Source organism: Styela clava, chromosome 7, assembly GCF_964204865.1.
Source record: "Styela clava chromosome 7, kaStyClav1.hap1.2, whole genome shotgun sequence".
NCBI lineage: Eukaryota > Metazoa > Chordata > Ascidiacea > Stolidobranchia > Styelidae > Styela > Styela clava.
The window spans coordinates 19,814,624-19,837,185 of NC_135256.1; the positions used below are offsets into that span (position 1 = coordinate 19,814,624).

At 34.4% G+C, this 22,562-nt stretch overlaps 2 protein-coding genes across 3 annotated transcripts; one reads left to right on the top strand and one right to left on the bottom strand.

The window, feature by feature from the left end:
- Positions 1 to 381: 381 nt before the first annotated feature.
- Positions 382 to 9,390, bottom strand: LOC120328857 (uncharacterized). Of its 2 annotated transcripts, XM_039395407.2 has the most exons (21): positions 9,251 to 9,390; positions 8,841 to 8,973; positions 8,338 to 8,430; positions 8,171 to 8,240; positions 7,306 to 7,384; positions 6,991 to 7,016; positions 6,734 to 6,779; positions 6,390 to 6,559; positions 6,207 to 6,293; positions 6,059 to 6,120; positions 5,912 to 5,983; positions 5,613 to 5,832; positions 4,823 to 4,975; positions 4,398 to 4,504; positions 4,053 to 4,155; positions 3,540 to 3,663; positions 2,747 to 2,908; positions 2,471 to 2,629; positions 1,944 to 2,143; positions 1,227 to 1,404; positions 382 to 700 (listed from the first exon to the last, which is right to left on the bottom strand). In XM_039395407.2, the coding sequence occupies exons 1-21, from the start codon at positions 9,312 to 9,314 to the stop codon at positions 591 to 593; spliced, it is 2,418 nt and encodes an 805-aa protein (XP_039251341.2). In that variant the 5' UTR covers positions 9,315 to 9,390; the 3' UTR covers positions 382 to 590. The 2 variants fall into 2 exon arrangements, with proteins under 2 accessions (XP_039251341.2, XP_077970943.1); XM_078114817.1 differs by lacking the exon at positions 5,912 to 5,983.
- A 1,375-nt stretch (positions 9,391 to 10,765) lies between these two features.
- LOC120328863 (U3 small nucleolar RNA-associated protein 15 homolog) lies at positions 10,766 to 19,446 on the top strand. The gene is made up of 13 exons (XM_039395413.2): positions 10,766 to 10,985; positions 11,178 to 11,270; positions 12,336 to 12,520; positions 13,147 to 13,270; positions 13,634 to 13,688; positions 13,969 to 14,094; positions 14,574 to 14,709; positions 15,704 to 15,788; positions 16,658 to 16,799; positions 17,033 to 17,157; positions 17,774 to 17,898; positions 18,499 to 18,557; positions 19,213 to 19,446. The coding sequence occupies exons 1-13, from the start codon at positions 10,872 to 10,874 to the stop codon at positions 19,425 to 19,427; spliced, it is 1,584 nt and encodes a 527-aa protein (XP_039251347.2). The 5' UTR covers positions 10,766 to 10,871; the 3' UTR covers positions 19,428 to 19,446.
- The last annotated feature ends 3,116 nt before the right edge of the window (positions 19,447 to 22,562 follow it).

Sequence of the window (22,562 nt, forward strand, 5' to 3'; positions counted from 1 at the left end):
CTTTGAGTTATTATTCATGGTACCATATGGCTTGTCGAATTACTTGATGTAAAAATAAATGCCTATGAGGGGTAAATAATGTCACGAATCATTAAATTTTACAATTTGATACTGCAGACACCAACAACTCCCACTAAAATCCAAGGTGAGTGCAACGCGCTTTCTGGGGTTACATTTGAGTGTCTCATAAATTTCCTGTCTCAGTTGTATGAATCTCTAGCCCATTTGTATGCCTACTCTACCTTCCTACTAAGAATTATATCTACTCTAATCCAGAACAGCATGAATCTCACCTCATATGCCTATATATATCTACCCTGACTCAAAACAATGCTGGATAAGTGAGACAGGTATTCAAAAGACGAGACATCGGTGTTATCTTAATAACCTTGGCTAGCTTCTTCCATTAAATTTTATTTGTTGAGATATAAACGTGAAAATAAAGATGTTGACACATAAGCAGTCTACAACATATTAAAGTAACTCTTCATTACACTAGTTATATATATATAAAAAATTCATTTAATGCAAAATTTCTTGAGGTTGATCAATATCGCAAACTGCATATTCAATCTCAATGTCATAATTCTTTATAATGCCGTTCCCAATCTCATTGCTATTTTCACAGTGTTCTTCCGTATCATTGTTTGAGCGAGTAAAGTAGATGAAGCATGCTCTAGAGCTAATTTTCCTTCTTCACCTGGAAGTTTTTGTAGTAATTTATCAGAAAGACAATCAGTTTAAATATTAGAACAAAAAGTGTGAGCAAGCTCGCCGAAATCGAACTGCGAGAAAGCAATGACAGTGGTGCAATTTTTATCACAAGAAATAATCAAATTTACAGCAATCGAACGGGCTCAAGGTGTCGAGAAAAAATTTGGAAAATATAAAGGTAACGGCTTTCAATGGTGCACTCGCTTTAACTTGTAAACATTTGAAAGCAATTAGTCTTCAGTTGGCGATTTTCTTGTCACAGCAGGTACAGCACATGCATTACCAACAAACTTTAGCAAAATGATCCATAGATCCACTTCGTGTTCAATTATTTTTACAATGTTAGAAGTGGTTTATTCCACTACTTATCTGCAAGTGACTACTCATTTTTCATGGATGATTTAAAAATCTTTGCCAGCATTATTATTACCCATCTAGAAGTTGAATTAAACGAAAAAAATGGAACGTGTCAAAAACGTTCTAAAAAAATATCCTAAAAATAAAATACTTACCAATTGATGTAAGTGCATGAGCTGCTGCTTCTGTTACATCGGCATCGATATCACAGTGATATAATTGCATGAGTTGAGGGATGCATTCTTTCCCGCCAAGGAAACCCAAGGCAATGCACGAACTTTGCCTATCTCGTTTGATATTCGATTCCAATAATTCCGCATAAGACACTAAAGCCTGACAAAAATGAAAATCAAAATTAGATTTAAAATAATAATATTGAAAACAACATCCTGGTTTAGGTTGCTGATGTCATATAAATCAGAGTTTTCAAAAAATTATCTGATAAAGAAGGAAGTAGTCTATATATATACAAACATTCCGGTAATACCACATATAGTCATTGTGGGATTTCCGTGGTTTATTTCAAAAATTTTGTTGTTTCTCTTTTTATGCTCATGTTTAATTAAGTAAATATTTAATATAGACTTGTTCCGTGCTTGTTTTTGTTTTTTTTAATTCATCTACAAGGCGACGCTGACTAGATGCCTCATTAATTCTTCCGTTACCTCTCGTCGACTGCAATGATTCGTTTTTGTAATTTGTCACATGAATTTTATGCCTTTATTTGAGCGCATATCGCGTATTAGTTTTGCAGGACGAAAATAAATATCTGAATCTGAATTCAGTTTTAGAAGTATATTCAATAGCCTAATCATCAGCTAGGTGTGTCGTTTAGTTAGCCTGTTATACAATAATTCGTGAAGCTCTCATACCTTGTCGCGAAGTGATACATCTTTACCAATATGCATGATATGAGCGGCTGCGGCAGCTCTGACCATTTTTTCAGGACTAAGTAGCAAGTGAGATAAAGCACATAAGTTGCTTGTTCTTAACGCAAGAAGAGTTCCAACTTTCTTGATTGCAATTAATATCAGATCAGTGTTATCTGATCGAAGAGTTGAAGTTATAAACACTGAAATAATACAAAAAAAAATTAATAATAGTCATAATTATAACTTAAAATCACACTAATATAAATTGCTGTTGCAAGCAATCATAAAATAGTGGATAATAAAAAAAATCAGAGCAAAAGATACGAAAGAATCAAAAATATATTAAGTTACATCCGATGACCACTTTGATTACTAACATGTTCTTGGACATTCAATTCCGCCTTCAATACCGGAATAATTTTTGTCCATTTACTTTATTTGTATCATATTTATTATTCAATGTAAATATACTTTATATGTCACAGATGGTATTAATCTACATTCAATATAATTAAAAAAAAACTCACTTTCCAAGGCAAGTTTGTCAACTGTTTTTGCAAAATCCTCTATTTCACCCTCAGTTGACATTTCTTCAGAGTACAGCAATAATTGAAATATTGTTACCGAATAATCATCCGTGTTTTGAATATTCAGTCCAATTATTCTTCGTACAAGTTCTGAAAATACTATAGAAGAAGAAATAATCGATGTAGAAAAATTAAAAAAATACTTAACACAAGAGGCATGATAGCTTATTACCAGACAGTCAATAAAAGCAGAATAAATCATCGTTACTGACTTACTTTTGTTAACAACATCGGGATGTTTTCTTTTTACTTCTCTTCCAAATTCTGATTCAAATTCCAGGCATAATATTTTAGAACTAACACACAACTCTGTTTCTCCATCGCAGCATGATCTCCACAACTCTAATAAGGTTCTTCTTTTGACAAGGTCCGGAAAATCTTTAAAGAGAATAATTGTTTAAAACCTTAATATAATTTGGAGTAAAGCGGTATAAAAAGAATACGTATAGACTCTATAGAGCGAGGAAACAACTTGCGCGTGGATTGTAAGCAAGTCAAACTATATAGATAAAATGTTGATATCATGTATAAGTTAACTAAAAAGAGACGACAGATTTGAAAATGAAGAATAGGCGTCTGTACATCTTTAAAATGTACGAAAGATACAATCATACAACACAATATATATACATCATAACCCACAATATTACAATTTACAAACGCCCTTTTTACAAAGTAGGCTGGTTCATGTTATACTTTTGATAAACACACTGTAAAATAGGATGCAGGGCATTCATTACATCGGCTTTCATTTACTCCGATAGTTGCTTATAATTTTTTCCGCATGGTTGTTGCAAATGGCCTTGCTTTAAGTAAACATTCCGGGTTTGTTTATTTTAATAATTTCGGCTTCGAATCTTCGTTCAGTCAAATCTTCTAGGTAATTAAGTGTAAAAAATTTCTAGACAGCTGGAACTCTTGTTGCATTATGTAACTCTATGTCATCTAATTCTTGAGCCTTCACCCCTTTACATTGCAGCAAAAAATACAAATAAAAATTAAATTCCACCTTCTAACTGCATATCGGGATTGCAGCCAACATCCAAAATTTGCTTCAAAATTTTTCCCTGTCGATTTAACTTGTGAACCGCTATCACTTCTTTAATGTTTAGATAACCATACGATCCAACATCCTGGAGTTAAAATTAGCGAGAATTCAAATAATACAAATATAAATATATATACCTTCATCTATAATAAAAATAAAAAAAAGAATTCATTTCCCGTGGACTGGTAATGTGAGCTCGGTGTTATTCTAGACTCGCATGATTTGGCGCTCCGGAAGTATTCGTACCAAGATGACGCACAACATGAGCAACCCTACCCTGGTACACATACTATGTTCAGGTTGTGCGCCATCTTGGTACGAAAACTTCGGGAGCACCCATGATTTTATATATGGTTATCCTCAATTGCTTGAAATTTTTCAACAGTGATGGTTCTACTTTCAGAAAAGGTGCAACGCCACATGTTGACAAATTACTAATAATGAGAGTATACCCCACGTCCATCAGTGACTTACCTTGAGATATTCAATGATATATTTCAAATGACTCGATATTGCTCTGTAAGCGATTTCTTGCTCATCTTTAAATTGAATGACGGCAAACTTCGACAAGACATACCTACAATGAAGAATGAACCATGATAAGGTGAGGACGTTCCAGTCAAACTTATATCACACAATGTGAATTTAAAAATATAACTGTTGTGTGATCAATTTTAAATATGCATATTTTAGTAATAACAAATCAAGTATAAGTAGCCGATAAAAATCCACTAATAAACTATTTGTGAAAAATGTCATTATACATGGCATGTACTCAGCTTACAAAAAGCACGAACATTTTATTTTAATTGCACTTACTTAGGATCCAATTCATCTGATTCGAATATCCCATCCAGTTGATTTTGTGATTGAATATAAAACAATAATTCATCAAAAATATACCGCTCGTTTGGATTGCAACAATTCTGAAACAGTTATAAAAATTAAAGCAAACATTACATTTTTTTTTATCTGGAACAAAACATATGACCACAAGATTTGCTTTCGTTTAGCATAGCTAGCCCAAAATATAATATATGATATCAGTGAATATGACGGTTTAATATAGTCAACATCATACTGCAAATGTTGAACGGCAAAATAAAATTGGTAGCTACACACCCATGCACCAAATTCTATGACAGAATATTCTTCCGTTCTCTAATGTTTAAAAAAGAATTTTGAAATTATTTTTTACTTTTCCACGAGTAGCAAAATGTGAAACTCAGCATAGTTATCAATACCTTCAAATTTTCTAATATTTCCAACACCATTGTTTCTAATAGTTGTAACTCGGTGTATCTTCCTCTATGATCATCCAGTGAACAATTTAATACCATACAACGACAAAGAGCTTCTGCCCACACATTTTTATCTGTTTCTTCATTTCCATTTACCTAATAAAAATTGAAGAACTAAGATGTAATAACTGTAAATTTTAAGGAAGACAACAATTCGCGGCAACGAAATGTATTATGCATATGCATATCGTCCATATTGTATTGAGCTCCAAAGCAATGTTCTCTAGTATTTATTATTCTATCGAACTGTATTGAAGCATGTACATTCGTATTTATCGAGTCACGCATTTTCAGGTCATCAAGTGTAAACCAATGAGAACCCGGTGGCTTATCAAGCAGTGCTATGGTGTCGCAAATTTACAATCTACTCCGACTCTCAACTCGGGTTGAAAAAGTGTTGACTCCAACAGCTGTAGGTGAATATAAGTGTAATGCACTTTTTCTCGAGCTTGCTGATAAAATTTCTTGCACGCTTTCGTCGCGCGACCTGTCGCGTTATAAGATGCTTTTGTACACAAGAATATATACGGCATAATAGAGTCCTTCAAGGCATCGCACCACGAAAGATAATTCTATCATTCACCAGAATCGTTGTCTCACACACTAATTGTACCTCAAATACTCGTAAAATACGGGTTTTGACATTTTGAAATGCCAGTAATAAAATGTAGGGTATCATTCATTTGAAAGTTCTTAGTGTAATAAAAATGTTAGATATTAATCGTATATTCACCTCTGTTTCCAAGTTTTCAGTATTTTCTGGATCTTTTGACAACATCATTACATGTTTTGCATTTTCATGCATTCTTTCAAGAAAAATTTCTTCCAATTTTGCATTTTCTCTCATAATTGAAGTATCATGAGTTGTCTCAGAAGATTCATAATCGTCAAAAGTTGTATCTTGAATACTTAAATTTTCAATTTCTTCATTTTCAATACTTTCATCTAAAGTTCTTGAAACGTAGAAATATTAGGTTATTTTTTTGTCGCAAGCCATGTTAATGATACTATCCCACGTTCTCTTATACTTACTTTGCTTCAGTATTGTCATTGTTATCAGATTTAACAAGATATTTGGTCGGAATCATGTTAAAGTTGAATGGTCTGAAAATGTATTCATAAATAAATGAATTGAATGAAGAAATAAATGAAAACTTATTAATGTATATCAAGACTTACATCCATACATGCGAAATATCGAGCTTCATTTTTTGTTCCTTGTCTAAGGTAACTTCAAACATCTAAAAAATAAAATGAATATAAATGAAAACAGAAATAAGAAAAATTTAGAATCATACCAGTACTAAAAACAGTAAAAAAGTATTACCCGATTTTCAGAAGATATAAGATTGATAACGTCAATCGTTGCGTTTCCGATGTTCGATAGTTTACCAAATATTCCAGGTTCCATTATCTACAAGAAAAAAAACAATGTTGCATACTATGTCAAATTTGATGCAAAAGCGTTGTTAAAGAACGACCCAACCAACAATGGTAGTACTTAATGTACCTTTATTGCAATGGCATCACAGTTGTTCAGATTCAGGACAATTTCTTTCGGATTCCAATTGACTTCATTCTCTGAGATGACTTGTCCTTTGAACCGATTTTTCTTGTTGTCATACATAAGCAGTGCTTCGCAATGATCTCCGTTTTTCAGCTTTGTACATTCTTTCATTCCTGACGAGTATCAAAAATACTGAGTGAAAAACGAAACAAGATCAAATCACGACATCATTAAGTTATATTAGTCATATTAAGTCGTAGGACCCAACGATTTAAATTAAAGCAATGAGTTATATACGATAAAATGAGGAGTAAAAATATTTCAGGAAAAAACGTTAAATCTCAAACCTGCAATTCCCAGTCTGAGTTGACCAAACATTGGCGAATCTTCTACCTTGGAGCAAGATGAATTCAAAATTAGAAATATTGTCAAAGATAATTCATATGAAGGAAGTGAATTGTTTTACTATAATAATCCTCATAAAAAAACACAGGGCAAATATAACTTACCAAATGAACGCAAAATATATTTTGATTTAAGAATATGTTAGTAAAGACATGAATTAATACAACATGCTTAAAATTTCAATTTAATCGGTACTTACATACACGTCGTCTTCTGTACCGATATCTTCAAATAAACAAAAATAATATTTGTCAGGTTATGTTTAGTGAATGTATTGGTGTTACAATTAACTTGGCATGTGCAAAATAGTTTCAATATATTTTAAAATAAGCAAATTGAAAAGTATTTGAGTCTGAAAATCAAAAACGAATTTTTGAACATTTAATTTTTTTCTATCGGGAGATCATTCAAGTCTGCGTTGAATTTGTGTATATTTCAAGTTCATATACATGATCTTTCAAGATTATCCCCGAATAATGTTAATTAGTAACCACCATTGATATGTTTGACTTACTTTGTGTAGCGGCCGATAAGAAATCTTTGTAAAATTTAATACTTCTAATCAGAATCTCGAGTTTTCGTATTTCTTCTATCTGTAAAAATTAACAATACTAATTGGTATAGCAAATTATTACGGTTATGGAATTATAGAATATATATATATATATTATTCACGAATAGTCAATAATAATTATAATTTCATTCTACTTTATAATAACTAAGTTAATTTGTGTTTAAAGTGGCTTTGATTTGGCTTCAGTCGGCAGTTTGTTACAATCTCACTTTATAATTATAATACTAAATTTTGGTTGTACCGTTGGATTATTGAATTGAGCCCCAGGCCTCAGCATCACACTCACGACTGCTCAGGACATTTACTCTGCCTGAGAGACAGAAGTTTGAATCGCTGAGCGATAATAATAAGCGAGAATTTCTGTGATCCTCGTCATCACAATCTTACTCCACTATAACTAGGAATGTGTAGAATTGAATTCACATTTTAACTATTTGACAAATCCAACATCCGTGCTGGTATTCAAGGGTGTTGGTGTTTATAACGAGAAAATCCAAAGCGCAAATTATCAAGATGAATCAGATTTTGAAAGTCCACAGTAAACATTTTCATATCTCAACTTATTATAAAAGCTAATTCACCTACAAGCATTATGCTTAGAATCAGGTTTTTGTGCAAAAGTTCTACAAATTCTTCCTATCTCTATCTCACCCGAAAAAGAGGCCATCGTTCGCTATGCGTATTAGCAAATATATATTTTATTTTCCGTCTTCTCCGAGATAAATATGTTTTACATATATATCTTCATATTAGAAGAAGTATGCATACACGGGCAATCTGTAATATTAGAAAGAAGATATCTCACGTGTTTTGGCGTCATACTGCCATCTTTCTTCAATTGGGTCATTGCGTCATTTTTTTGGTCGATGTACTCACTGAAAAATATGAATAAATATATACACGTGAGTTTACCTCAATTAATGATATATATATTACAAAAAAAATGTATCAATATATATAGCATAATATTACTCGGTGCATAATAGAATTGATTTCCAGAGCTCCGTGGCTGTTTCTACTTTCGAGTCATTAGATGTGGTGCTTTTACTTCTTCCAGATTTTTTTCTGTGTGAAAAAAACAATATCACGTGAGCTCATGAGAACGGTTATATATTCAAATAATATACCGGTGCTATTCGTTTATGTGGAGTCCTGATAAAAAACCTCGTTTGAACAATCGACTTTGGAAACCATTCGAAACCAATTTTTCCGCTGCGGCATATCAAAAAACTGCAACAACAACATAATTAGGACAAGCGCGGTAATCACTTGCGCGCAACACCCACAAATATTTAAATAAATATTTTCGTCACACATTATTGTGATACACAGGGCCCTACAATTCAATAATCATGCCGCAATCGCAAACAATTGTAGAATAGATTAAAACAAACTAATGTTCGGGGGTTTGGTGTAAGATAAGTTTTGTTGTTGTAAATTAATTTATTAGTCAATCACAGATGCAATTCACTCACTTGTCTTTGTTTCCCGATGACCATTTCATTGATGATTTAGTTTTTATTTTCTTTGACTTAGTGTTTTTCTGTGGTTTTTCGTTTACTCCGTCAGCGATGAAGTCAACTTCACATCCAACTGCTGGAGTTTTTTCTAATGAAATAAATATGGGACATGATCATGCATGGTAATGGTTTGGCCATTGCAAAATCAATAAAAAAAACAGCATTTATATTGAACAGAGTTATGGTATGGATTTTCGTATAACTGATAAATTGTTATTTTCTCTTCGCAATAATTTCATTCCGTGCTCAACGCGAGAATAAGAAAATTGTTTTCATTTATGTAGGCTACCATAAAGATTACAATCGCCTTCAAAAATTGGAACAACTCTAAAGTAATTACGGCAAATAAACATTCAGTTACTCACCCTTTTCTTTATCTGACTTTTTGCTTTGCAACCCCTTTTGTGACGATTTATTCGAACTATCCATATATTTAAGATTTAGCGCTAATATTATGCAAATCAAATTTAAATTGGTAAGTGCCGGGTCTGGTGATTCGGTATTACTTCTTTGTTATTTGGTTTTTATATTACGTTGCAGGCTAACTATCTGCTTTGAATGTATATTATATACTCCCCTCCAAAAACTATACTCCAGAAACAAATTTTGGGTATAGGCTACGTCTTAAGCGTTTACATTCTATAATTTGTGGACACAAATGTGTCTGGGTCTTTAAGGGAAGAGATTAATGTTATGGCTTTTCTACTCAAATGGGACTTTATCGAAAAAGCTTTTGCGAGAGGTACATTCCTTCCTTGTTCAGGTTGATCATTTCTTTGCATTTCCATACCTATGGTCCTAAGTTAGTTTTTTGAGCAGAAGTACTGACACCAAATAATTAAATATATATGACATGTAGCCTAGTTCTTTCAAGCCCGTATATTATCATTTCAACGCCAATATTCTGTCTACATTTAACCAAGCAGATGGCATTTTATAATCTAACTTCTAATATGATTTAGGGTATTTACTATTTAGAATATATTTTCTGCTGCCTAAAAATCTCAAACTAGACAAACAGCAGGAGCATGCTTGGTATTTAAATCAACGACTGGTATTACTATAGCAAAAATCTGTCTGTCAAAACATACCCCCAGGCAATTCTGCATCACGACAAAGTTCGTAAACTTTAATTGTCAGGGAGGTTTTTGAAAGCTCATCGATCGCCGCTATCAGTAAAATTGCGATTGATGTTATAACATGAAAACGTGTGTGTCCAATAATAGCCTACATAAAAATTTAGCCTATATATTTTTGATTTTCTCGGATTAGTTATTTTTGTAATGGTAGATTTATGCCATTTTTGTTTTACTAAAAAAGAGCAATATATATGATTGATATAACGTGAAATATCAAATAATATCATACATTTATTTGGGTGTTTGTAATGTGACCCCGTTTCGTAAACTTGGCAATGAATGAGATGCGTGAGCTCGTCCTTTTTTTTCTTCTAGTCAGCGCTCCGGAAGCTATGTGGATCACCCTGTAATGGTGGGTCTTGATCGTTAGTCGTTGGTCCTGATTGATTGGTTCTCTGACATATTATCATCTTCAACGGAATTCAAACATGCGTCTCGTGGTCGGGGTTTTCGGCGACCCGGAGAAAAATATCCCCAACCCTCAACCAATGTTCTAAGCGAATCTGTAACATCAGCTCCGAAACAACAAATAATGCTAGTATACAAATCATCGATATGGTCCATTTTTGACAAAAAGTCGGTGCACATAAGCGTGCTCAAATCAATCAATGTCAAATGTGTATGCGTGTGGTTTTAATGTTGCCTAAAAGTTTTCTACGCAGAATTTCTGGTTCTTCCGTGTGTATGGGTTTTTCTCTCTTCCACAACGAATACGTACCGTACTCGCAATATGACCTTTGACCGGTCTTATGGGGAAGTCCCTTGCACACGTTTTGTTGGGTGCTCGGAATCATTTTATGTCATTTTATGACGAATTTTATGTTACATACCGTAACGTTATAGAATCATGTCGCAAAAAGTTCTGAACACATCAAGCAGGTTTAAACGGTTGGATCCCGTGTCTAACGTTCATGAAAGGAAGCTTCTTACTGAAGACGGGTATTACTGGAAAGGATTGCAGGTAAGTTAGACATAACTCAGTACAGCAGTAACTAAAACAGTAAAAACAGAACAACTAAATTGAATACTGAAATGTAATTAGTTTTTTATTTCAAATTCGTCTGTTGCCAAAAAACGTTATGAATATTTTTTTGAACTAATTTTTTGATTTATAACTAGTTCTGTAGATCTTATTTTTTGCATTTAATTCCAGTTTCCTGTCACAGTAAAGGAATTTGGAGCAGTTACACACATTGACATTCAACCAACACATCCTCACAACATTGCTGTTTCGTCAGCAACTCGTGTGAGTATTATATATTACAGTACAGCAGGGCATACAGATTCCAGGAATAGCTCCATATTAATAGACATCAATTATTACAGCCCCCTTCTTTACAAAACAGTCTGGCCTCCATATCGACTCGAAATGCCAACTGGTTCTGCGCAATAAACTAAAACAGTGAAAGGAAGTGCAATCTAAAAACGTCTCCATCAGTTTAATTGATCCAATCCAATTTACTGGAGGAAAAAAATTTTATCTTCGCATTCGAGAGTTTTTAGCAAAAGGATAGGATAGGATTTACATATTTATCCCGGGGGAGAGGAAAGCCGATAAGACGGCTTATCCATATGGCGAACCACGGCCTCTCGTCCGGTTACCATTCCAAGTCGGGTATGGGATTAGTTATATTGTTTGTTTTGCGGAAGCATGGACTTGGTGGTGGAGGAAGCCGTAACCGACCAGCGGTTACATGAACCACCCAACGACGGCGAGGAGTCCAGCAATGCTCTCGCACATAACCATCCCTGCATGGGATTCGAACCTGCGAACCCACGCAGAGTAATTAGAGGTGCGGTGGCGAGCGTATTCCTAACGCTTAGCCCGTTGAGCCACACCGCCGCGCCTAAGAAAAGAACGCAATTTTGGTCATGTGACGACCGGCGCATGTCACGATCGATTTAAATTGTTTCCGCGACAAGTTTGACGCGATCCGATACATCTGCCTTCGTGCCAGACGCCCTCATTTCAGATACAAATGAAACAAAAATCATAATGCAATATTATTTTTGAAGACAATCAATCAATAACATTTTGACTGGAACCGTTCATAATCTACAAAGAATAACATAGAAGTCAACAGATATTCATTGAATTTGAAATTAAATGAATATGGAAACTTCAATGGCCTAAACTGATAATATTTTCAAATAAAACTATTTTAAATTATTCCCAAAACCTAAATTACATAAAATTAAATATAATTAATTTCAAATAGATTTAAATGTGAGATTTGTTTTGGACATCTCTGCTACATCCCAAGTAGCTTAATTGGGGGTTTGATTTACATGTGCATATTTCCTATTATAGATTCAAGTATATCATCATGAAACAAGTGAAAGAATCAAAACCTTCTCAAGGTTCCATAACACTGTATATGGTGCAAGTTATCGCAGGGATGGAAAATTAATAATTGCAGGAAACGAAGATTCTAATGCAAGATTATTTGATACAGAAGGACGTGTTCCTTTGAGAATTTTTAAAGGCCACACAAGGTTAGATAAAATTGAATATAAATTAAAGCTGCCAAAACTAAAATTGAGAAAGTATGACTATAGTACGAATGAGTATATCACAGATTTAGCCACATTATCATATTTTTTGTGCTCAAAATCAAGCTGGTGTATTGCAATGATTAAATGTACATTTGTAATGAAACTCTTCCTTGGTGCAGTTTGATTTTAATATTAAGTCAGCTTTTTTCCCAATGCATCATGCGTTGTTCTGTTATGAAATTTAAGTTTTAGTTATTCCTGTTGCAGTATGCTTCACTTTGGTCACCTTTATTTGTATTTAATCATTATTTCATTTTTGTTCTATGTGTTATAAATTGTAATTAGTGTATATTGTCATGCGATAATAGATTGCATTTGTCTCACTGCATTAGTTACTAGCTGTAAAAAGTATTAGACGGTGGTTCGATCAAGTTTGGCTATATTCAGCAACTATCTGATTTTGTTATCTGTTCTTGTGTTTAGATTAAGATGTGCATTTAGTTACTTGAAGGCAGCCCTAATATTGGTAATTATAAATATACTGTTACAACATGTATAACCTAAACTATAGTAAAAATCCAATGAGTTTGAAATTTTATGAACCTCTTCTTTAATCTATTTTACAGGCCAGTTCATGTTTCCAAATTTTGCAACAACCTTACTCATGTTTTTACTGGGGGTGACGACAAAACAGTAAGAGTGTGGGATGTTGCAACAGAAAAATCAATCAACAAATTCTCAGAACACGAGGTAGTTATTGGTATTTTTGCTCTATATTTCATGTACAAACATTGAAAGTTTTTGAAATCACATTTTCAATCAGTTTTTAATAGGTTTTAACCTTTTTTTCGCTCATCGTTAAAAAGTTTTTTTTGAAATTCTTTTTTATCCACGGTGTACTATAAGAGTGAAATGCTTTATGTGTCTCGTGCAGCAATTCATGGAAAGCGGCTAAAACAAGCTGTAGGTTTGTCACCCGTTTCAACAAAAAGATACGACATTTTTTGTGAGGTTGAGAGTCGCTCAGGACCATCGGAAATGAATGGTTGATAAAACTAGCATTGATACTAAATATATTTTCTTTTACTCAATTTTCTCATATTTTCTCATTAGGACTATATTCGTACCGGAGCCATTTGTAGATCGAGCGCAGATATTATTGCAACAGGTATGTTTCAATATTTTTCAATTTTTCACTAGGAATATAGTAAAGCATCTATTGTTATAATTCATTTTTCCTAGATTAAAAGCTTGGCATGTTTATGCAATATTTAGTATACTGTATACATATAAAGAAAAAATATAGAAATCAATTATTATGGAAATGCTTATCAAGACCTATAAACAATTTTTAATGTTACAAAAAGAAATTTACGAATTTGTTTTTAACCTAGGAACAGGGTGTCATCCTATCCTGAAACCTTGATTACAAATTAGTCTAATTTCAGGTTCTTATGATCATCTTGTCAAATTATACGACACAAGAACAAATTCATCTATACTTTCTGTTGATCACGGTCTACCTGTCGAGAGTATTCTTATATATCCTTCTGGAAGTATATTGCTTAGCGCAGGTTAGCATTTTTTGCGTAGAATATCATTAGATCACAGATTATATTCATTCTAAATGCATAGTCTTCAATATGCTTTGCAACCAGGGGAAGTTAAAAGTGCTTTCTAGACAATGGTTGAGTTTAACATATTATTTCCAACAGGACTTTGTAGGCATCTGAGATCGATGTGCGTAGCAGAGTCAATTTTTCTTTACATAAACAAGAGTCTGGGATATTTGCCGGTGAACGACGAGCACAGGGTTGGGGTTTAATTTTTTCATACTAGGGTCGGGGGGTTCAACTAGGAGCTCGAAGTTGGAAATGAAATCAAATTATTTGAGTTATACTCGAATAATGCCAAACTGTCTGTTTTTGAATGGTCAGATTCTGTTGGAACATTTCTCAGTCCTGTCCTGGTTAAGAATCATGATAATCAACATACAAAATCTATAATGCATATAGTATTGCAAAATATTTGATGAATCGATTCATTTCATCAGGTGGAAACGTGATTAAAGTCTGGGATATTCTGCAAGGAGGGAAATTGTTGACAAGTTTTAGTCATCATCATAAATCTATAACATGCATGTCATTCAATCACAATTGTTCAAAAATATTATCAGGATCATTAGACAAGTGAGTCCAATATATTATAGTTTGAAGCGAACAAAATTTTTTAGATGTGTAAAAAATTACTACTTAGACATTATATTCTGTATGTTGCTTGGGACTGTTACACGTGAACATTTTGGGGTCAAATGTCACACTTATTCATTTATTTTTTCACTCAATTTATTTATCCTCATAGATCTGTTGATCATTTTGCTATTGTTGTTGGTAAAAAATTACCTTTCTCCACAACTAATGTACCAATTGATCTCAAATTTCCAGTACTTACCGTAATAAAAGATAAGAGAGATGGTTAGAGGGCTATTATTTTTATTTTTTTTTAAATTTTCTCAAGATTCCTATGGGACCCGATATTTCACCAAAGTTTTCGCTTTTATATTATATTGCTTGTCCACTGATGTTTTCAGCAAACATAGGCGTTACCGTACCGGTACAGATGTGCCTATATGTTCAAGCATTACTCTGTTCTTATACATAACCAACAATTTGGTACATTGTTGTTAACTTCTATAGTTTACAAATGATAGCATTTTCATGATTTAGCCACTGTGGTCATAAGCAGTGTTCCCTCTAAGGTGTGCGCGTGCACACAGCTTTCAGAGGCTGCGCACGTGCATAGATTTACTGCGCACAGACGTATTTCGATGTAATGTAACAATGTGCTCGTTTGGCAGGTTGAGAAAGTTTGTTGTTGGCCCACTTATAACCCGGTTGGAACGCCAAAATTTCTTCATTGGTTTTTGCACAAATATTAGTCATTTCCAAAAAAGTGCACACACACCAAAATTTCTGCGCACACATACTACGAAAAATTAGAGGGAACATTGGTCATAAGCTATTTATGATGTAGATTTGATGTCTATATTATATATCTGTGAAGATATCTAGGGATATTCCAGTTTAAAGCAGAAAAAATGTTAATTAAAATTGTTCGAGACCTACTACATGCTTTTGCTGCTAGTTTTTTTATATTTACCTTTTCATATTCTCTTCTGTGCAGGCATGTTAAAATATATGATGTTGGTTCATATAATGTTGTTCATAATGTTGATTATCCAGCTCCAATATTAAGCTTGGCTATATCAGTGAGTACATACCATCAAATTTTATTTTCGTTAAGAGTATCTAGTAGTGTGGCTTTCTTTCATCAGCAGAAAGTACGAAGTTTCGAGTATTGACCGTTGGTTCATCGACCTAAATGCTAATTCATGAACGTTGAAAACTAAAATGGATTCAAGTCATTATATTGCATAAAGTCGTGTATTACTATTGTTACATCGAAATCAAGGATTTATATATATAAAAAAAACTCTAGATGAAGCACACAATAGAAAAACATGACTTAGTTTCTACTGCATTTTGGTTCTTTGCAAAACTCAACAAATCTAGCATGGCTCAATAATAATGGTTTGCCAGCCATGCAAATAGTTATTATGTGACTTTATTTTGATTCAAATATTTTATATGGAATAATCAGTGTAGATTATTATAATCAGTGTAAACTAACCAAATTGTAATAAATGAACAAATCTTGATATATAGGATAGGATAGGATTCACATATTTATCTCGGGGGAGAGGAAAGCCGATAAGACGGCTTATCCATATGGCGAGCCACTGCCTCTCGTCCGGTTACCATTTCAAGTCGGGACCAGCGGTTACATGAACCATCCAACAACGGCGAGGAGTCCAGCAATCCTCTCGCACATAACCATCCCTGCATGGGATTCGAACCTGCGAACCCACGCAGAGTAATTAGAGGTGCGGTGGCGAGCGTATTCCTAATGCTTAGCCCGTTGAGCCACACCGCCGCGCCTGGAATGAAATGTTGTATTTGTCATATGCAAAGTGTTCAAATAAAAGTGCAATTTTTAACCATATTGTTACATATTTGATTCAAATGTTTGAAGAATATATATATATATATACATAAGAACCATTCACTTATTGCATAGAATGAAGATAAAACTTTAGCAGTTGGTATGGTCGATAAGATGCTGTCGATCAGGAAACGAAAAAGTGATAAAACTAAAGAAGTTGATGAATCAAAAATGTCTCTGAGACGGAAAAAACAAGAGAGTCTTTATTATATTCGGGGTAAGTCCACCAACGTTCAATGGCATATTGCACACATAAAACATTGAATTGATGAATAGTATTTGGGGACAATTTTGTCTAGTTTAGAACTGGGTTCATGCAACGAGCACAATTTTGTTTCTATTCTTTTGATTATGTGTAATGGCTGGTTTCTACCATTTGATATTAGTATTTTAAACCATCAATAGTTTATTTTATCAAAATTTATAATCAAGGTATTTTCATTATATTAGGAAAAGACTATATGCCGAATGAAGATGATATTGTAATCTATCACAAGCAAAAAGAGCAATTACCAAAATATGACAAATTCTTTAGAAAATTTCAGCATAGCAAGGCCCTTGATGAAGCCTTACAAGTAAGTTATGTTTTACTATTAGGATCTCTAGCTTTTTACTCTAATATTACTATGGTTTCAATTTGTTTTGGAATATTCAACAAGCTGCCGTGGCGACTAGTTTTAACTAAATCAGTTTTCGCTATTGGGATCAATTTTGATTACAGAAACAAAAACTAGAACAAGTCAAAAACTATAAAACTGTTTTTTGATTTAAACGCGGGTTTTGGAAACTATCAAAGAGAACCCGAAATAGGTCAAATGATTACCACTGTGTTTGATTAAAAAATAGTCTGTGTGGCCGATTCAATTTCAATTAATAAGTCATCGTTTACTTAACTTATAGTTAAAATGAATGTGATTATTCTCTGCCATAATTAGTCAAGTACTTGACTTGAGGTTAAGATAAATGTGATGGACCCCTGTCATAATTAGTCAAGTAATTGTGAGTAATTACCATTCAACGCAATGTACATTTATGAAATATCTCATGACTTGTGGAAATGCTGATATTTTTTTACTCTTTTACGATTGAAGAAAACAACTTGAATAGGAGTTATTTTTGGAGCCAATATCAATTAGTGGCAGTTTTTTGTTTACATATTCTGTTATATGTTGTCTCATATTTTTTTCTCAGCCTCGGGTGATGCCAGAAGTTACAGTCGCTGTTTTCAAAGAATTAATAAGAAGAGGATGCTTGAAATCTGCCATGGCTGGAAGAACCAATATTAAATTAACAAATTTATTGAAATTTCTAATAAGGTGATTTGAATTGTTATTTTTGAGACAAGTACTATCATTTGCACGTTTCTTTTAATATTATCCCGAAGTATTTCTAAAATTCGGTTTTGACTGTTTCTGCAGACAATACTATTATGCTACTATGTGAAATTATTCCAATGTCACTATATCTATATATATATATGTATATATAATATTGTATTTCTATGCATTGGTAAGTATGTTGCGAAATTGAGGAATCACAAATGGTCTATCGTTCAATGGGTGATGCAAACAAAAAAGTACCGTACCCATAAATTTTTAGTAACTTCTATGCAAATGAAGAAAAACTTTTTAACTTTTGAAATTCTGTTTGTGTGTAATTGTACCGAAAAGCATCAGTATCAGTAATCCTTGTCACTTTGCACAAAGGTTGTGCTCTTCCTATAATATATTCTAAATTACCTGGGTTCTATTTTTTGAAGGGTCACCCTGTACAAACTGCTTCCTGCTTCTTCGACTCAACTGCGGTTGGATTGGTTAATTTTAGGAAGTGGCCAATTAAATCTAGATTACCTTATTTTACCGTTAGTACCCAGTTACAGAGACTAACTCTCCACTAAAAAATAAATTTATTTTTAGGAATGTTACTAAAATAAGTTTTACGTCCACACTTCTCGAAGTATCTGATGTATTAGTTGGTAAGTCATTTTTTATGATGATTGTTGCTAATTACAGTTACTATCAAACTCCCATGAACTTTGTGGGCCTGAATTCAATCTGAAACTAGGAAACTAATGTTAGGCAATAGGTAGCTTGGAATTACCGGATTATAAAATAACGTAGGTTAGTCATGTAGCTCCTTTTTCTCAAATTGTGTTATTGTTTGCTCCAGATGTACTCAAAATGGAGGAAGCTGTAACTGACCTGTGAAATAGTTAGCGGCAATCGCCTGCTCATAATTTTTATTAAGAAAAATAGTTTGAAACAGTTTTAAGTCACTTATGCTCAGAAAAACAACTACGGTATTAGTGAATTTCATTTAACTAAAATTCTCAGAAAATATAATTTTTTGCGGGATGAAATTATTTCTGGTGGGTGCACTGACATGACAGGAATGTGGGGTATTCTTGTGCTTCCAACTCTCAGCATAATGTGCTCAATTGCAATTTTGGATAAGTCTAGTCATATTCAATGTCTTCTATGTTATATTAAAAAGAATCTTCCCGTTTATCAAAGTTGAAATGGTACATGATTGGCAAAAGAATGTGCACATGTATGGTCACACCTAGAAAATCTGATTATTTTGATAAATTATGTTTTATTTATTTATTTACATGATTTATGTTTTTCAAGATCTGTATTATCCTGAAATACAAGATCACCCACACTCGGTTAGAATGCTTTTCATCAAACTGCGAGACATTGTAAAAAATGAAGCCGAACTACACAGACAAATGTTTTCTCTTGTTGGATGTTTGGATGCATTGCTGGCCACTCATGCAAGGACTGAAAATGACATTACTAAACTTACAAACGCCTCAGATCCAATTGAGATTTCTGAAAAATAAAAATCTTTTTTAAAGTGTACTACTGCTTCAGGAGGTTATTGAGAATCGTTGAGAATGAATTCAGCATTCCATAATATTCCAGCATTGCATGTAGAATTGTAGATAGTCCGAACAAATTGAAAAACTATGACTTGTTGGCAACAACTGGCTGTAATAAGAATTCAAAGTTTTTTGGAAAGCTGACAAAACAACTTCATCCTGTGGTGAGACGTAGCCTTCCGCCCATTCAAGTATGAGAATAGCTGCCCAGTTACTTGTGACAGTAAGGCGGACTTCCAATAGCTGTTTCATGTTTTTTACGGGTTAAACCAGGGGTGGACAACATACAACCCGGACCCGGCCCGCGACGAGACTTTGACCGCTGACTGTATCCAACCACACTCTATAATGTGGTCCGATACATCATTCCTGAAAGTTGCCGATCGCTCTACTCTCGCCGCACTGTCAGTGCGAGCTGATGAAATAAACCAATTGCCTTAGTGAACAAACAATTGCGTTAGCACACTTGTTAAACAAACAATACAAGGTTAAAGCAGAGAGCGTTGTAAACATTCCCCGCTACTGTTATCAGTTATATTTAGATTCTAAATATAAATAGATTTTAGAAGTTAGATTTTATATAAATCTTTATTACGGCCCACCGAGGATTTCATTTTCCCACATCCGGCCCGCCGACTAGAGAAGTTGCCCACCCCTGGGTTAGACCATACATCAAATGTTACACTATATCTCAAACATATGTGCAATACCCATCATCTATTGATATACCACATGGGACCAGTATGTTCCCCAGCTTTTCTTTTTAGGGGGGGTGTTTCGAAATTCAGGGGGTGGTAAATAATTTGCTATTAGAGATAAAACTAGGATATTTGTATTCTTAAAAAAATGGTATGTATTTAAGAAACGATGTACATGGGGGGCCCCCCAAGTTGATTGACGCGAGCCAAAATCCACAGCAAAATGAAATTGTAGGGCCAGAAAAGGGGAGCGAGGAAAAGTGCGCGACGACACGGCTGGGGTTCAGGAGGCGCTTAAGCGCCCTGAGAAAATTTTGAGAAATAGGCTCTGAGCTTGATTTTAGACATACCTAGCATCGCAGTTTGTTATGTAATGAAATAAATAATTATAATATTTAGCTGATAGAATTCCCGGGAAATAGATAACAAGTACGGCTTTCAACCGTAAATATATACTACTACGTTTCAACAAGTAATTTGCAACTGATAGTGACTAATGAAGTTACTTGCTAATCTGGCATAGTATGAATGGCTACTTATGGCTTGTTTTGTTACACATTTCACATTTTTTTGAACATGTTCGTTTGACTTTTGTATGAATTAAGCAATGTACTAAATTTTGAAAAACGCGCGCCAACTGATCATAATTGCGCATAATGTTGTATTCCTTCAGAACTGAAATATTTTGTTGGTAAGAAGACAAATCGCTGAAGTTTGATTCTTTTCAATGAAGAAATAAAGACGCTGTCATTCATCTAAAAACGTCTGTTTTCAGTGCCTAGTTTTCGTTTTGTGACATCTTTTAAGCTTTCTTAATATACGGCTGATATCTAAAATACTGCAGTGTGTAATCCTAACACCCACACGTATACATAGGATACCGGTATAATTCAATTGTTACGAAATAAACGTGCTTAAACTGTGATAATGATGTAACAATAGACGTATCTAAAACTCAAAAGGTACCACATGAAGGGTTAAACTATTTCACTCAAGTTCGGCGGGCCATTTTAAATTGCCACGCGGGCCGTAATTGGCCCGCAGACTGCGGTTCGGAACCCCTCATCTACACTGATAAATATGCCATAGTCGTTATATTTGAATACAAATATACTTGAGTTAGGAATTACAGTGTCGAATCGCACCTCAAAATTAGGGGGGGTGTTTGAAATTTTAGGGGGGTGTAGGGAAATCACTGCATGGGACATTTGAAAACTTGAACTTCACAAAACAACCAAAATATGCTTCCTCCCTCGGAAGACTGACTGATATGGATGGCTTGTTCAACGGTGAACGTGGGGTAAGTGGGCGCTTGTCTTGAATCCGTATAAATTTTGCCCACTTTCCCGATTTTTCGTATATTTGTTTCCTGTGCCCTGTATTGCAGGTGGAAGCCTATTTCAGCCCAAAACATCTACACCTACCGACATCTGCACATACAGATTTTAGCACCTGCATGCTTCGTGGGCGCAAATAACAGCGGGGGCGGTCAATGGCGTGCCTGAAGGAGGGCGGAAGGGGCAGCAGAATCGAGATGTAGAGTTTGCGTTAATACTCGTTCTTTTCTCGATGTGTTTTTATTTAATTTACAGTTGATGGTTTGGCGCACCGTGCTAAGCGTTAGGAATACGCTCGCCATCGCACCTATGATTACCCTGCATGGGTTTGCAGATCGCAAATCCCATGCGGGGTTAATTATGTCATAGAGCAGGGGTCGGTAACCTACGGCCCGCGGGCCAGATTCGGCCCGCGGAGTGATATAATCCGGCCCGTGACGCTTCACTGAATTATAGTAACAAATTATAGCTGTTTTGTCGATTATCTTCTTTACGCAAAAGAATTTACTTGTAGACTAAATTTTATTATAACGTAACAAGTATATAATTCACAATTACTCGTTTAATGAGCCTATAATTTAATTATAATTTAGACAAATGGCAACAAAACGCAGAAAAGTTGATGCTAAGTGCAAATGGTTTATTGGCGCAAAAAATATTCAAATGATCAGTCTACGGGCGCTGCTTAAAATTTAACTTCTGATCTCTGTGATAAAATGTGATTCATCGGTCATCCATTCGAATTTTAACTTTCCAAAAATATGTGCGGCCCGCCAATGACTTCCAAATTTAATTTTGGCCCGCGAGCGACAAAAGGTTGCCGACCCCTGTCATAGAGGAATGCTGGACTCTTCGCCTCTACAGGGTGGTTCCACGTAATCGCTGACCGGTAGGTAACTCTTCCACATTCATGTCCATGCATCTGAAAACAAATTCTGGCTACTAGTCACATACCCGACATTGACAGGTGACCGGACGAGAGGCCGTGGTTCGCCACATGATTAGGTCGTCTAATAGACTTTCCTCACCCCGGGATAAATACGTTAATCCTGATTAAAAGC